The sequence below is a fragment of the Pseudorca crassidens genome, chromosome 1, assembly GCF_039906515.1.
Source record: "Pseudorca crassidens isolate mPseCra1 chromosome 1, mPseCra1.hap1, whole genome shotgun sequence".
Lineage (NCBI taxonomy): Eukaryota > Metazoa > Chordata > Mammalia > Artiodactyla > Delphinidae > Pseudorca > Pseudorca crassidens.
Window position 1 is genome coordinate 30,930,472 of NC_090296.1, and position 12,499 is coordinate 30,942,970.

At 40.9% G+C, this 12,499-nt stretch overlaps 1 protein-coding gene across 3 annotated transcripts in view; it reads right to left on the reverse strand.

The window, feature by feature from the left end:
* The window catches only part of RGS6 (regulator of G protein signaling 6), a 575,129-nt gene that overhangs the window by 535,462 nt on the left and 27,168 nt on the right, over window positions 1–12,499 (reverse strand). For all 3 annotated transcript variants that reach the window (XM_067731476.1, XM_067731467.1, XM_067731459.1), the window contains exon 2: window positions 6,868–6,971. In XM_067731476.1, coding sequence (XP_067587577.1) covers window positions 6,868–6,951 — 84 coding nt within the window. In that variant the 5' untranslated portion in view covers window positions 6,952–6,971. The remainder of the gene's footprint in view (window positions 1–6,867; window positions 6,972–12,499) is intronic.

A 12,499-nucleotide genomic window follows, 5' to 3' on the forward strand; every position in this document is an offset into this window, starting at 1 on the left:
CAAATGACAAAACTGGACTTCATAAAACATAGAAACAACTTGTGCAGGGCCAAAAGTGAACTAGCGGGGCAGTGACAATAAGTAGCCAGATATCCTGGTCCAGTTACAGCCTCTTTCCATGACCCTCTTGATTTATCTATACAAGAAGAGGGGAAGGCAATCCAGTTCCATTGTTATTTGGTTCAAAATTTTGTTGCCCCAGAGACCTTCAGGCAACTCCCAGGTATAACCTAGTTAGAGGAACCCTCTCATTCCCTCTCGTTACCATCAGATCTGCCCTGCATCGTATCAGTCACCAAATCCTGTAGATTCTACCTCCTAAACAGCTCTCAAGCACTTCTCTTCATCTACATTATCACTGCCACTGAGTTGGACATCATTTTTTCCTCCCGTGAATTCCTGTAAAGTCACCAAACGATTCTTCTGCTTACTAATCCTACCATTTCTCTTACAGCCTCCCTCCGCAATCCCATCCTGAACACTGAACATATAACTTCCCTGATTTAAATCCTTTTGTGGAGAATTTCATTGCGAAGAGAAACGGGATCTCAGTGGATTCTCTTTGCTTCGGGGATTAGACCTGTATGAGTTAGAGGCTTATTGGCAAACAGATGGCAAATAAAATATAGGACAATTCAAGGAAGGTTTATTTCAGAAAGGATCAAGTATAAAGAAGTAGCAGGGCATAGGGGAACCATGAGGGAACATTCAGGAACCTCTGACTTGTGGAAGTAGAACCCTATGGTAAATGGCTTCTGAAGTGGCCCATAATGATCTCCACCTCTGGGTATTTGTGCCCTTGTATAAACCCCTCACCTTGACTGAGGGCTAGACCTGGAGACTTGCCCCTAATGATAGGGATGGAGTGTTACAGCCAAGATTAGGTTATAAAATAGTATGACTCCCATTGCCAACCCCCCCACCCTCCACCTCTTCCTTGCTTACTCTGATAAAACAGGCTTCTATGTTGTGACCTACCCTATAGAGAGACACATACGGAAAGGAACTGAGAGTAACAGACAACAGACAGTGAGGAACCGAGGCGATCATTCAATAACCCTCAAGGAATTGAATCCCACCAAGAACCACATGAGTGAGCCTGGATGTGGGCCTTTCCCCAGTTGAACTTTCAGATGAACCTGCAATTCCAGCCAACATCTTGACTGTAGCTTGTGAGAGATCCTGAGCCAGAGGACCCAACTAATCTGCACTTGGATTATGGACCCACAGAAACTGTGGCAATAAATGTTGTGTTTAAGCCATTGAGTTGGGGGGTGATGTGTTATACTGCAATAGATTACTAATACAAACTGGAACCACCACCCCAAGGCCCAAAAGGATGAGTCGAAGAAAAGGGTATCTGGACCCAGAGGAGGAGAGCAGCCTGCCTAGAGAGGAGCAATGACCTTCAGTCAAGGGACACAGCCAGTGCGAGACCTTGCCAAGAGGGGGCCAGGGGAAGAAATACCCTGACCTTGCTCTTCTTCCTCCCCCCCCACCTCTCCTCAGGCTCCCATGGACCAAATTCAATTGAAAGCCAGAGGTCACGGGAGCCCTGTAGATGCAGTCCACATGGTACAGTGCGCAGCATATAGAGCAGGGGAGTGTGGGCACAGAGACAGAAAGAGAAGATACCTGCACAGCATCCAAACTCCTTGCCTGATGTATAAGATCTTTTATGATCTGGCCCTAATCTACCTAACCAGCTTTATTTCTCAACCTTCATCACAGAAACCGAGCTCCAGGAAAACAGCCACTGGAAGTTTCCAGAACTCAGTATACATTACAACTCTGTCCCTTTGCATGTGCTAGTCCTTCTGCCTCCACAGTTTTTCTCCCATTCTCTGCAAGGTTAATTCTTATTTGTCTTTCAAGAATTAAGGCAGGCCAAACCCTCTGGATGTCTTCTATGACATCATCATCCTCTCTCCTGATATGGACCTCCCAACCCTTCTATCTCCTCCCAGACCCCTCAATGTACCTCTATGTGCATTGCAATTGCCTAGTTATCCCATCTCTGCCCCACTGGCCAATGGGTTCTTTCAGGGAATAGTATCCATCTTGCCTTCCTACCATCTAACAGTGTCTGGCACACAAATGACACTTGATACATATTTGCTAATTAAAGAGTTTCTAATCCTCATTGCACCTTGGTCACCAGGGTCTGCAGGTTCCCTGACTCTCAACTGCACTGGCCTCTACAACTGCCGTCAATGAATTCCAAAACAATGTCCTGCTGCTAGCTTTCTCAAAATCACTGCAGAGAAGTTCTGTGCACATTATTTAGTCCAATCCCCATCACTTTACATAAGAGGAAATGAAGCCAAAACAGTATTTTATTTATTGAGTTTGTTTATTGTTTACCCTGTGAGTAAACAGGGTTAATTGTATCATGCTTCTTTCTATTTTATGTAGACACTAAATACATACATATTTTTTGTAAGAAGTGTTCCTTAGTTGGGAAGGAGGAAGGCAAAATAAGAAACAGAGCCAGGAAGATGAAGTTCCCCATCGAGAGAACCAAAGCAGTAAGCGATCCAGGGCTCTTGGCTCCCTGTTTGGCATCTTCCATCACATCGTACCACCTCCTGACCCTAGCCCGGGTCACGGTAAGCTACAATTTTCTCTGTCCACCTACCATTTAATTTCCCAGAGTTCTACCAAATAACATTGCCAGTCCAGGTGGAAATTTGTCAGGAGACATTACCAACACCTCTCAGAGAACCAGATAAAATCAGAAAGCAACCTACTCTTACTCAAAAGAATTCCTAGCTATAAAAGAAAGTAAACATTTCAGAACATCTTCACCCAGGAAACAAGAGCACTAGCAAGAAGAATGAAACTTGAGCATTACAAATGTTCAAAGGTAACCCAAGTCACACCTCTGAGAATAACCTCGAAAACCAAAGATCTGCCACGTGGTATTTTCATTTATTTAATTTAACCAATGGCTTTCAGCCCCAACAATGTAGTAGTAATGTTAGTTTGTGATTGATAACATAACAGGAGAGAGGACACCAATTGGGCTGTCGAGTTACCTGGACGCAATCAGCGGTTCACTGGGAAATTGCCAAGTAACTTTCAGCAAGTTATGCATCTTCCCCGTACTTTAATTTTCCCATCTATAAGATGAGGGTATTGACTAGAAAATCTCTAAGATGAAGCTACTAAAATTCCTCAATTCTAACTCTTTAAGAGCCTGGTTTTTCTACATCTTGAAAGATCTGCAAATAATTACAAAATCAAAAACCCAATTCAAGACACCAACTTCCCCATGACTTTACACTGCATACTCCACCTGGATATTTTAAAAGACACTAAATAAATGTGTTTCAAACTTAGCTGGGCATCAGATTCTCTTGAGAACACTTAAAACTCAGATTCCTAGGACCCAGCTCAGACATATTAAACACAAACAACTTGGGGGTTCTTTGAGGACCAGCATTTTTATAAAGTACCCCTAAATGATCTGATGTATAGCCAGGTTCAAATATCATCACTACATTGGGCAATTCAATGACCCCAGGATCTTTTGGATCCAGGATTAAAAAAAAAGAAAAAGAAAAAGAAAAAAAGGTTAACAGGTCTAGACAACAATGAATAATTAAGGCTTTCTTTTAAGTAGACTTTTAATGTGATCAATACATTTTTCATGCACACCTCCAATCCAAAATGTGAATATGAAGGATAAAAAAAACTAAATTAGAAAGTCTGCTCAAGTCAATAAATAAATCATGCCTTGGGAAAGGATAACTTCTCATAGTTAATGACATAGAACACATGAAAAGAAAATAAAGAGTATTCTGAAAAGTATAGGCTTAAGAAACCCACCCATCATTACTCATATGTCAGAAGGTTACCATCCTAAATGGCATTTAAAAGTCACAACAACATTATGGACACTTATTAGTCGGAGGTTTACTCAAAAGTTTCATTTCTCTAGATTTAGCTTTTTAAATGTCAGCATCTGAATCAACACAACATAGTCCAAGCAAAAATTTCACACTGAAAACATCTGACAAGAGAAAGAAATAACAAGCAAGAGAAAGAAAATTAAAATGAAAGCACTATTTCCACATTTTTAATGTAAATTTTTGCTGTAGAACTCTGAGAAAAGGTTTGATTTTATAGCTATGACCTTGAATAAATCATTATACAAGAGGACTTCCATAGAAAACATTTTGAATCAACCTTGGTTTCAAGATTCAATCTTTACCTATACTTTGAGGATAGTGTCCTGCAGTAGGTAAGTCTTGGTCATAGGCAGTGGTCAGTCTACAGCAGAAAACTAGGTGAATATCCCATGTTTCAAACACAACCAGGGCCTAAGTTAGTCAAACTAACTAGGTTTAAATGATTCCGGTCCTGGACCCATACGGGGCAATAAGTGTGCCTGCTTTCTTTCTAATAGATGGCACAGATCCAATGTCCCTTTTATACCAATTAACTAACATAGCAAATAACATGAACACATACATACCCCCCACAGATTTATCATGAGGAAGCAAGACAGATTTCCAATATAGAAACCAAATAACTAATAGTCATTTCTCTAAACAATTACAGCATTTTACAACTTTGTAGCTAAATTAAAATCTAAAAATGAAGAGCCCCCTGATACCACCTAAAAAGTAAAAATCAAGTTCCCACAAACCTGTAGGAAGTTTTCCCTTTCAACATAATACCAAACATCCTTGTGGGAAGATGTTTGTATTACATGACCTTTACATTTCTTATTAACCTTTAATAATCCATTAATTTGCAATCTCCTGAATAAAATAAAAATATCTGCCTTGTTTTCCTGTGTCATAAAAAGCAACTCACTGTATAAATGCACTTTAATCACCTTATTAACAGCACCAACATTTATATATTTTATAATTTATTTCCTCTCCAAGTGTTACTATCGCTACAAGACCGAAAGATAAAAAAAAAAAAAGAAGCATTAATCATGGACCACTTCTATACCAAGCAGGATGTAAGATGCTTTAATTACTTTATCCAAATGAATCTTCACAGTAACTCCTGGAGGTACTATCCTTCCTCCCACCCTTTCCCCCTTTTCTGGATGAAGAAACAGAGACTCACAGAAGTTAAATAACCGACTCCAGGTCACACCACTAGGAAGTGGCGGAGTTGCAATTTTAACCCAGATCTGACCCCAAACCCCATGTTCCTATGTGCTTGGCAGAGGGCCTCCTAGTTTGAGGTGGGTTAAGAAGGTAACGAATAAACGTGTCTATATTATTCTATATGCCTCACAACTTGGTTAGCCCCACTAATCTTTTTTTTCTTTACTACAACTTAATAAACATCTCTCTTAGGGATGGGTTATCTAAGCATTCTTTTTCAAAGCAAAGGATTAAGGAATTTGGTACTAAAAGCAAGATTAGTTTGAGAGCTCTGTTTTTACAAGGAAAAAAGAAAAATTCACCATATTGTTCATCCAGGAATATCTAGTTCAACATTGCACATATGATTAACATAGACAGAACACAGACTCTTGCAGAATACACAGAACTCAGCAGACAACTCAAATATTTAGCGAAATGAATGAGATGAACTCATTTTCCTTATTAATATATGATACAGTTAGGCTACATTTTTACAAACATGTAGACATCGAAAAGGTGTATGAGAAGCAGCAACTGTTTCCTCAAATTCAGCAATGCACAAATAAAACTTATGTACCATATTTCCTTCCTTTAAAACATATGCTTCCCAATATTCCTATTTGAATTAATAGCACCAATGCCTTTCTATCACCCAAGGTCAAAAACCCAGTTATCTCTGACTCTTTATTCACCTTCTAATTTCATATTCATTCCGTTTCCAAGTCATTGCTAATTCAGACTCTTTAATCTCTCTGCTCAGTCCTGCTCCTTTCTGAGGGGCATTTTCCCTGCTAGATTAGGGTCCTCCTTACCTTTCTCACAGATACGGAAGCGCCCCACCAAAGCCTCCAACCCACCCTCGATAACAGTCCACTTGGCACACTGGCGCAAGGCTCATAATCCCAAAGAAATGTTGATCTTACAACTCCTGGCACTAACGTTTTTGATGATTAAATTGCCTATGATTCAACATTCTAAAATCTGGCTCCATCCCAGACTCTCTTCCCCAAATCTCTCCTCCATTTACTCCATTTACTTGTAATTCATCCTCGGCCCAAGCTAACTGGTTCTGGTTGCCCTTCACTTCCTCTAGCTCTTTGCCTTTGCTGAATGCATCTCACTGCCATGAATGTTGCTCTTCACTTCTATTCTCCACAGAAGGGAATCCTACAGATCCTTTAAAAGTGAGTTCAAAGGCCTCTCCTCCACAGCCCATCCCAGATCTCAGAGGCTGGAAGTAATCGTCCCCTCCTCTGAGATTATGTAACACTCTACTTGCACTTCTGTTTTGGAAATTAACACTTGGACGCTATAACAGTTATCTGTGTACATCTTATGTCTCCTACCAGCTGCAAACTGTCTAATACATACACACCTCTGTGTCCCTCCCACAGTATCTAGACCAGATCTTATCTGTACTACGGGTTTGAACACATTCAATTAATTAATGTTACAATTAGGCCTTTACGCAAAAGGACAACACGTGTCTATCTGCATTGTTCAGGCAATCTTTGGTTTAAAGAAACCTAAGCCATAGAGTGTTTTTCAAGTGTTCAATACCAAGGATGACAAGATCTAACTTCCTTGAATTTTAAAATTCGGGAATCAGAGGATATGAGAAGAAAATTATTCATTCAACAGTCAAGGCCGTTTAGGCAGAAAACATTTGTGGAGCCATCAACCGTCAGTCAACCCTACACAGAACACAGACACGTACACGGCAGCACCCCCCGCGTTTAACCAGATGCCTTACTTTGCGGTAGACTATCATATTTGGAGAACTCTCCTCTGGGTCTGCAGTCCCCACTGTTCTTTGATCCCCGGATCCCTGAGCCATCCTGGGTGTCTTCACTCACACTGTGAAAATAAATAAATAGACCATTAAGACAGGAAAGAATTACATAAAGAAATGCCATGCAACTAAGTATCTTTTGTCAGGTGACATGGAAACAAAACGTGATGTAATTTCTTTTTTTCCTCATTACTTTAAGCAGTATTTTTTTAGGTTGGGGATAACTGTAGTCTTATTATCCACATACATTCTTCTAATTTCAAAGCAACGTGTGTTTTATTTTCAGCCCAGAATCATTCACTCTAGGGGAGATCATACACCAATCTTAAATAATCTCCTGGAGACAGACGAAGCCACTCATTTTCATGTTGATTTTGTCTTATAAAAGCTCATTTTATGATTAATTCCATGCATTAAAATATGAATATTTTATCAAGGAATTGCAAATCAAAACCACAAGGAGATACCACTTTATACCCACTAGGATGGTTATAATAATTTTTTTAACTCAAATAAGCATTGACAAGGATGTTGGGAAATCAGAACCCTTGTACATTGTTGGTAGGAATATAAAATGGTTCAGTCACCATGGAAAACAGTTTGCTGGCTCCTCAAAAAGTTAGAATTTACCACAGAATCGAATTTACCATATAACCTTGCAATTCTACTCTTAATAACTAAAAACAGGTATTCAAACCAATATTTGAACACTAACGTCTGTCAGAGCAGCACTATTCACCGAAAAATGGAAATAACTCAATGTCCATCAACTGATGAATGGCTAAAAAAAATATGGTCTCTCTCTACCATGGAATGTAATTCAGCCATCCAAGGTAACAAAGTACTGGGGGGGAGCTTCAAGATGGCGGAAGAGTAAGATGTGGAGATCACCTTCCTCCCACAAATACACCAGAAACACATCTACATGTGGAACAACTCCTACAGAACACCTACTGAATGCTGGCAGAAGACCTCAGACCTCCCAAAAGGCAAGAAACTCCCCACATACCTGGGTAGGGCAAAAGAAAAAAGGAAAAACAGAGACAAGAATACGGAGGACGGGACCTGCTCCAGTGGGCGGGAGCCGTGAAGGAGGAAAGATTTCCACACACTAGGAAGTCCCCTCGCGGGCGGAGACTGCGGGTGGCGGGGGGGGGGTGGGGGGGTGGGCAGCTTCGGAGCTGCGGAGGAGAGCACAGCAACGGGTGAGGAGGGCAAAGCGCAGAGATTCCCGTACAGAGGATCGGTGCCGACCGGCACTCACCAGCTCGAGAGGCTTGTCTGCTCACCCGCCAGGGCGGGCGGGGCTGGGAGCTGAGGCTCCGGCTTCGGTCGGATCCCAGGGAGAGGACTGGGGTTGGCAGCGTGAACACAGCCTGAAAGGACTAGTGCGCCACAGCTAGACAGGAGGGAGTCGGGGAAAAAAGTCTGGAGCCGCCGAAGAGGCAAGAGACTTTTTCTTCCCTCTTTGTTTCCTGGTGCACGAGGAGAGGGAATTAAGAGCTCCGCTTAAAGGAGCTCCAGAGACGGGCGCGAGCCAAGGCTAAAAGCGCAGACCCCAGAGCCGGGCTTGAGACGATAAGGCCGCTGCTGCCGCCACCAAGAAACCTGTGTGCAAGCACAGGTCACTATTCACAGCCCCCTTCCAGGGAGCCTGTGCAGCCCGCCACTGCCAGGATCCCGGGATCCAGGGACAACTTCCCCGGGAAAACGCACGGCACGCCTCAGGCTGGTGCAACGTCACGCCGGCCTCTGCCGCCACAGGCCCGCCCCGCACTCCGTGCCCCTCCCTCCCCCGCGGCCTGACTGAGCCAGAGCCCCCGAGTCAGCGGCTCCTTTAACCCCGTCCTGCCTGAGCGGAAAAACAGACGCCCTCCAGTGACCTACATGCAGAGGCGGGGCCAAATCCAAAGCTGAGCCCCTGGGAGCTGTGAGAACAAAGAAGACAAAGGGAAACCTCTCCCAGCAGCCTCAGGAGCAGCGGATTAAATCTCCACAATCAACTTGATGTACCCTGAACCTGTGGGATACCTGAATAGACAACAAATCATCCCAAACTGAGGCGGTGGACTATTGGGAGCAATGATATAGATGTATATTTCTCCCTTTTTCTCTTTTTGTGAGTGTGTATGTGTATGCTTTTGTATGTGATTTTGTCTGTATACCTTTGCTTCCACCATTTGTCCTAGGGTTCTGTCTGTCCATTTTATTTATTTATTTTTTTTAAGTATAGTTTTTAGCACTTGTTATCATTGGTGGATTTGTTTTTTGGTTTGCTTCCTCTGTTCTTTCTTTATTTTTATTACATTTTAAAAAAAAATTTTAATAATTATTTTTTATCTTAGTAACTTTATTTTATTTTATTTTACCTTCTTTCTTTCTTTCCTTTTTTTCTCCCTTTTATTCTGAGCTGTGTGGCTGACAGGATCTTGGTGCTCCAGCCGGTTGTCAGGACTGTGCCTCTGAGGTGGGAGAGCCAAGTTCAGGACACTGGTCCACAAGAGACCTCCCAGCTCCACATAATATCAAACGGTGAACATCTCCCAGAGATCTCCATCTCACCACCAAGACCCAGCTCAACTCAACGACCAGCAACCTACAGTGCTGGACACCCTATGCCAAACAACTAGCAAGACAGGAATACAACACCATCCATTAGCACAGAGGCTGCCTAAACCCATAATAAGCCTACAGACACCCCAAAACACACCACCACACGTGCACCTGCCCACCAGAAAGACAAGATCCAGCCTTATCCACCAGAGCACAGGCACTCCTCCACCAAAAGCCTACACAACCCACTGAACCAACCTTAGCCACTGGGTACAGACAGCAAAAACAATGGGAACTACGAACCTGCAGCCTGTGAAAAGCAGACCCCAAACACAGTAAGTTAAGCAAAATAAGAATACAGAGAAACACACAGCAGATGAAGGAGCAAGGTAAAAACCCACCAGATCTAACAAACGAAGAGGAAATAGGCAGTCTACCTGAAAAAGAATTCAGAATAATGATAATAAAGATGTCCAAACTCTGAAATAGAATGGAGAAAATACAAAAAACGCTTAACAATGACCTAGAAGAACTAAGGAGCCAACAATGATGCACAACACAATAAATGAAATTAAAAATTCTCTAGAAGGGATCAATAGCAGAATAACTGAGGCATAAGAACGGATAAGTGACCTGGAAGATAAAATAGTGGAAATCATTACTGCAGAGCAGAATAAAGAAAAAAGAACGAAAAGAATTGAGGACAGTCTCAGAGACCTCTGGGACAACATTAAACACACCAACATTCGAATTATAGGGGTCCCAGAAGAAGAAGAGAAAAAGAAAGGGACTGACAAAACATTTGAAGAGATTATAGTTAAAAACTGCCCCAATATGGGAAAGGAAATAGTTATTCAAGTCCAGGAAGCACAGAGAGTCCAAAACAGGATAAATCCAAGGAGAAACACGCCAAGACACATATTAATCAAACTATCAAAAATTAAATACAAAGAACAAATATTAAAAGCAGCAAGGGAAAAACAACAAATAACACACAAGGGAATCCCCATAAGGTTAACAGCTGATCTTTCAGCAGAAATTCTGCAAGCCAGAAGGGAGTGGCAGGACATATTTAAAGTATTGAAGGAGAAAAACCTATTACACAGATGACTCTACCCAGCAAGGATCTCATTCAGATTTGACGGAGAAATTAAAACCTTTACAGACAAACAAAACCTAAGAGAATTCAGCACCACCAAACCAGCTTTACAACAAACAGTAAAGGAACTTCTCTAGGGAGGAAACACAAAAGAAGGAAAAGACCTACAATAATAAACCCAAAACAATTAAGAAAATGGTAATAGGAACATACATATCGATAATTACCTTAAATGTAAATGGATTAAATGCCGCAACCAAAAGACATAGACTGGCTAAATGGATACAAAAACAAGACCCATATATATGCTGTCTACAAGAGACCCACCTCAGACCTAGGGACACATACAGACTAAAAGTGAGGGGATGGAAAAAGATATTCCATGCAAATGGAAATCAAAAGAAAGCTGGAGTAGCAATTCTCATATCAGACAAAATAGACTTTAAAACAAAGACAATTACAAGAGACAAGGGCACTGCATAATGATCAAGGGATCAATGCAAGAGGAAGATATAACAATTGTAAATATTTATGAACCCAACACAGGAGCACCTCAATACATAAGGCAAGCACTAACAGCCATAAAAGGGGAAATCGACAGTAACACAATCATAGTAGGGGACTTTAACACCCCACTTTCACCAATGGACAGAGCATCCAAAACGAAAATAAATAAGGAAACACAAGCTTTAAATGATACATTAAACAAGATGGACTTAATTGATATTTATAGGACATTCCATCCAAAAACAACAGAATACACATTCTTCTCAAGTGCTCATGGAACATTCTCCAGGATAGATCGTATCTTGGGTCACAAATCAAGCCTCCGTAAATTTAAGAAAATTGAAATCGTATCAAGTATCTTTTCCGACCACAACATATGAGACTAGATATCAATTACAGGAAAAAATCTGTAAAAAATACAAACACATGGAAGCTAAACAATACACTACTTAATAACCAAGAGATCACTGAAGAAATCAAAGAAGAAATCCAAAAATACCTAGAAACAAATGATAATGAAAACATGATGATCCAAAACCTATGGGATGCAGCAAAAGCAGTTCTAAGAGGGAAGTTTATAGCAATACAATCCCACCTTAAGAAACAAGATACATCTCAAATAAATAACCTAACCTTACACCTAAAGCAATTAGAGAAAGAAGAACAACAAAACCCCAAAGTTAGCAGAAGGAAAGAAATCATAAAGATCAGAACAGAAATAAATGAAAAAGAAATTAAGGAAACTATAGCAAAGATCAATAAAACTAAAAGCTGGTTCTTTGAGAGATAAACAAAATTGATAAACCATAAGCCAGACTCATCAAGAAAAACTGGGAGAAGACTCAAATCAATAGAATTAGAAATGAAAAAGGAGAAGTAACAACTGACATTGCAGAAATACAAAGGATCATGAGAGACTACTATAAGCAACTATATGCCAATAAAATGGACAACCGGGAAGAAATGGATAAATTCTTAGAAATGCACAACCTTCAGAGACTGAACAAGGAAGAAATAGAAAATATGAACAGACCAATCACAAGCAATGAAATTGAAACAGTGATTAAAAATATTCCAACAAACAAAAGCCCAGGACCAGATGGCTTCACAGGCGAATTCTATCAAACATTTACAGAACAGCTAACACCTATCCTTCTCAAACTCTTCTAGAATATAGCAGAGGGAGGGACACTCCCAAACTCATTGTACGAGGCCACCATCACCCTGATACCAAAACCAGACAAAGATGTCACAAAGAGGAAAACTACAGGCCAATATCAGTGATGAACATAGATGCAAAAATCCTCAACAAAATACTAGCAAACAGAATCCAACAGCACATTGAAAGGATCATATATCATGATCAAGTGGGGTTTATCCCAGAAATGCAAGGATTCTTCAATATATGCAAATCAATCAATGTGATACACCATA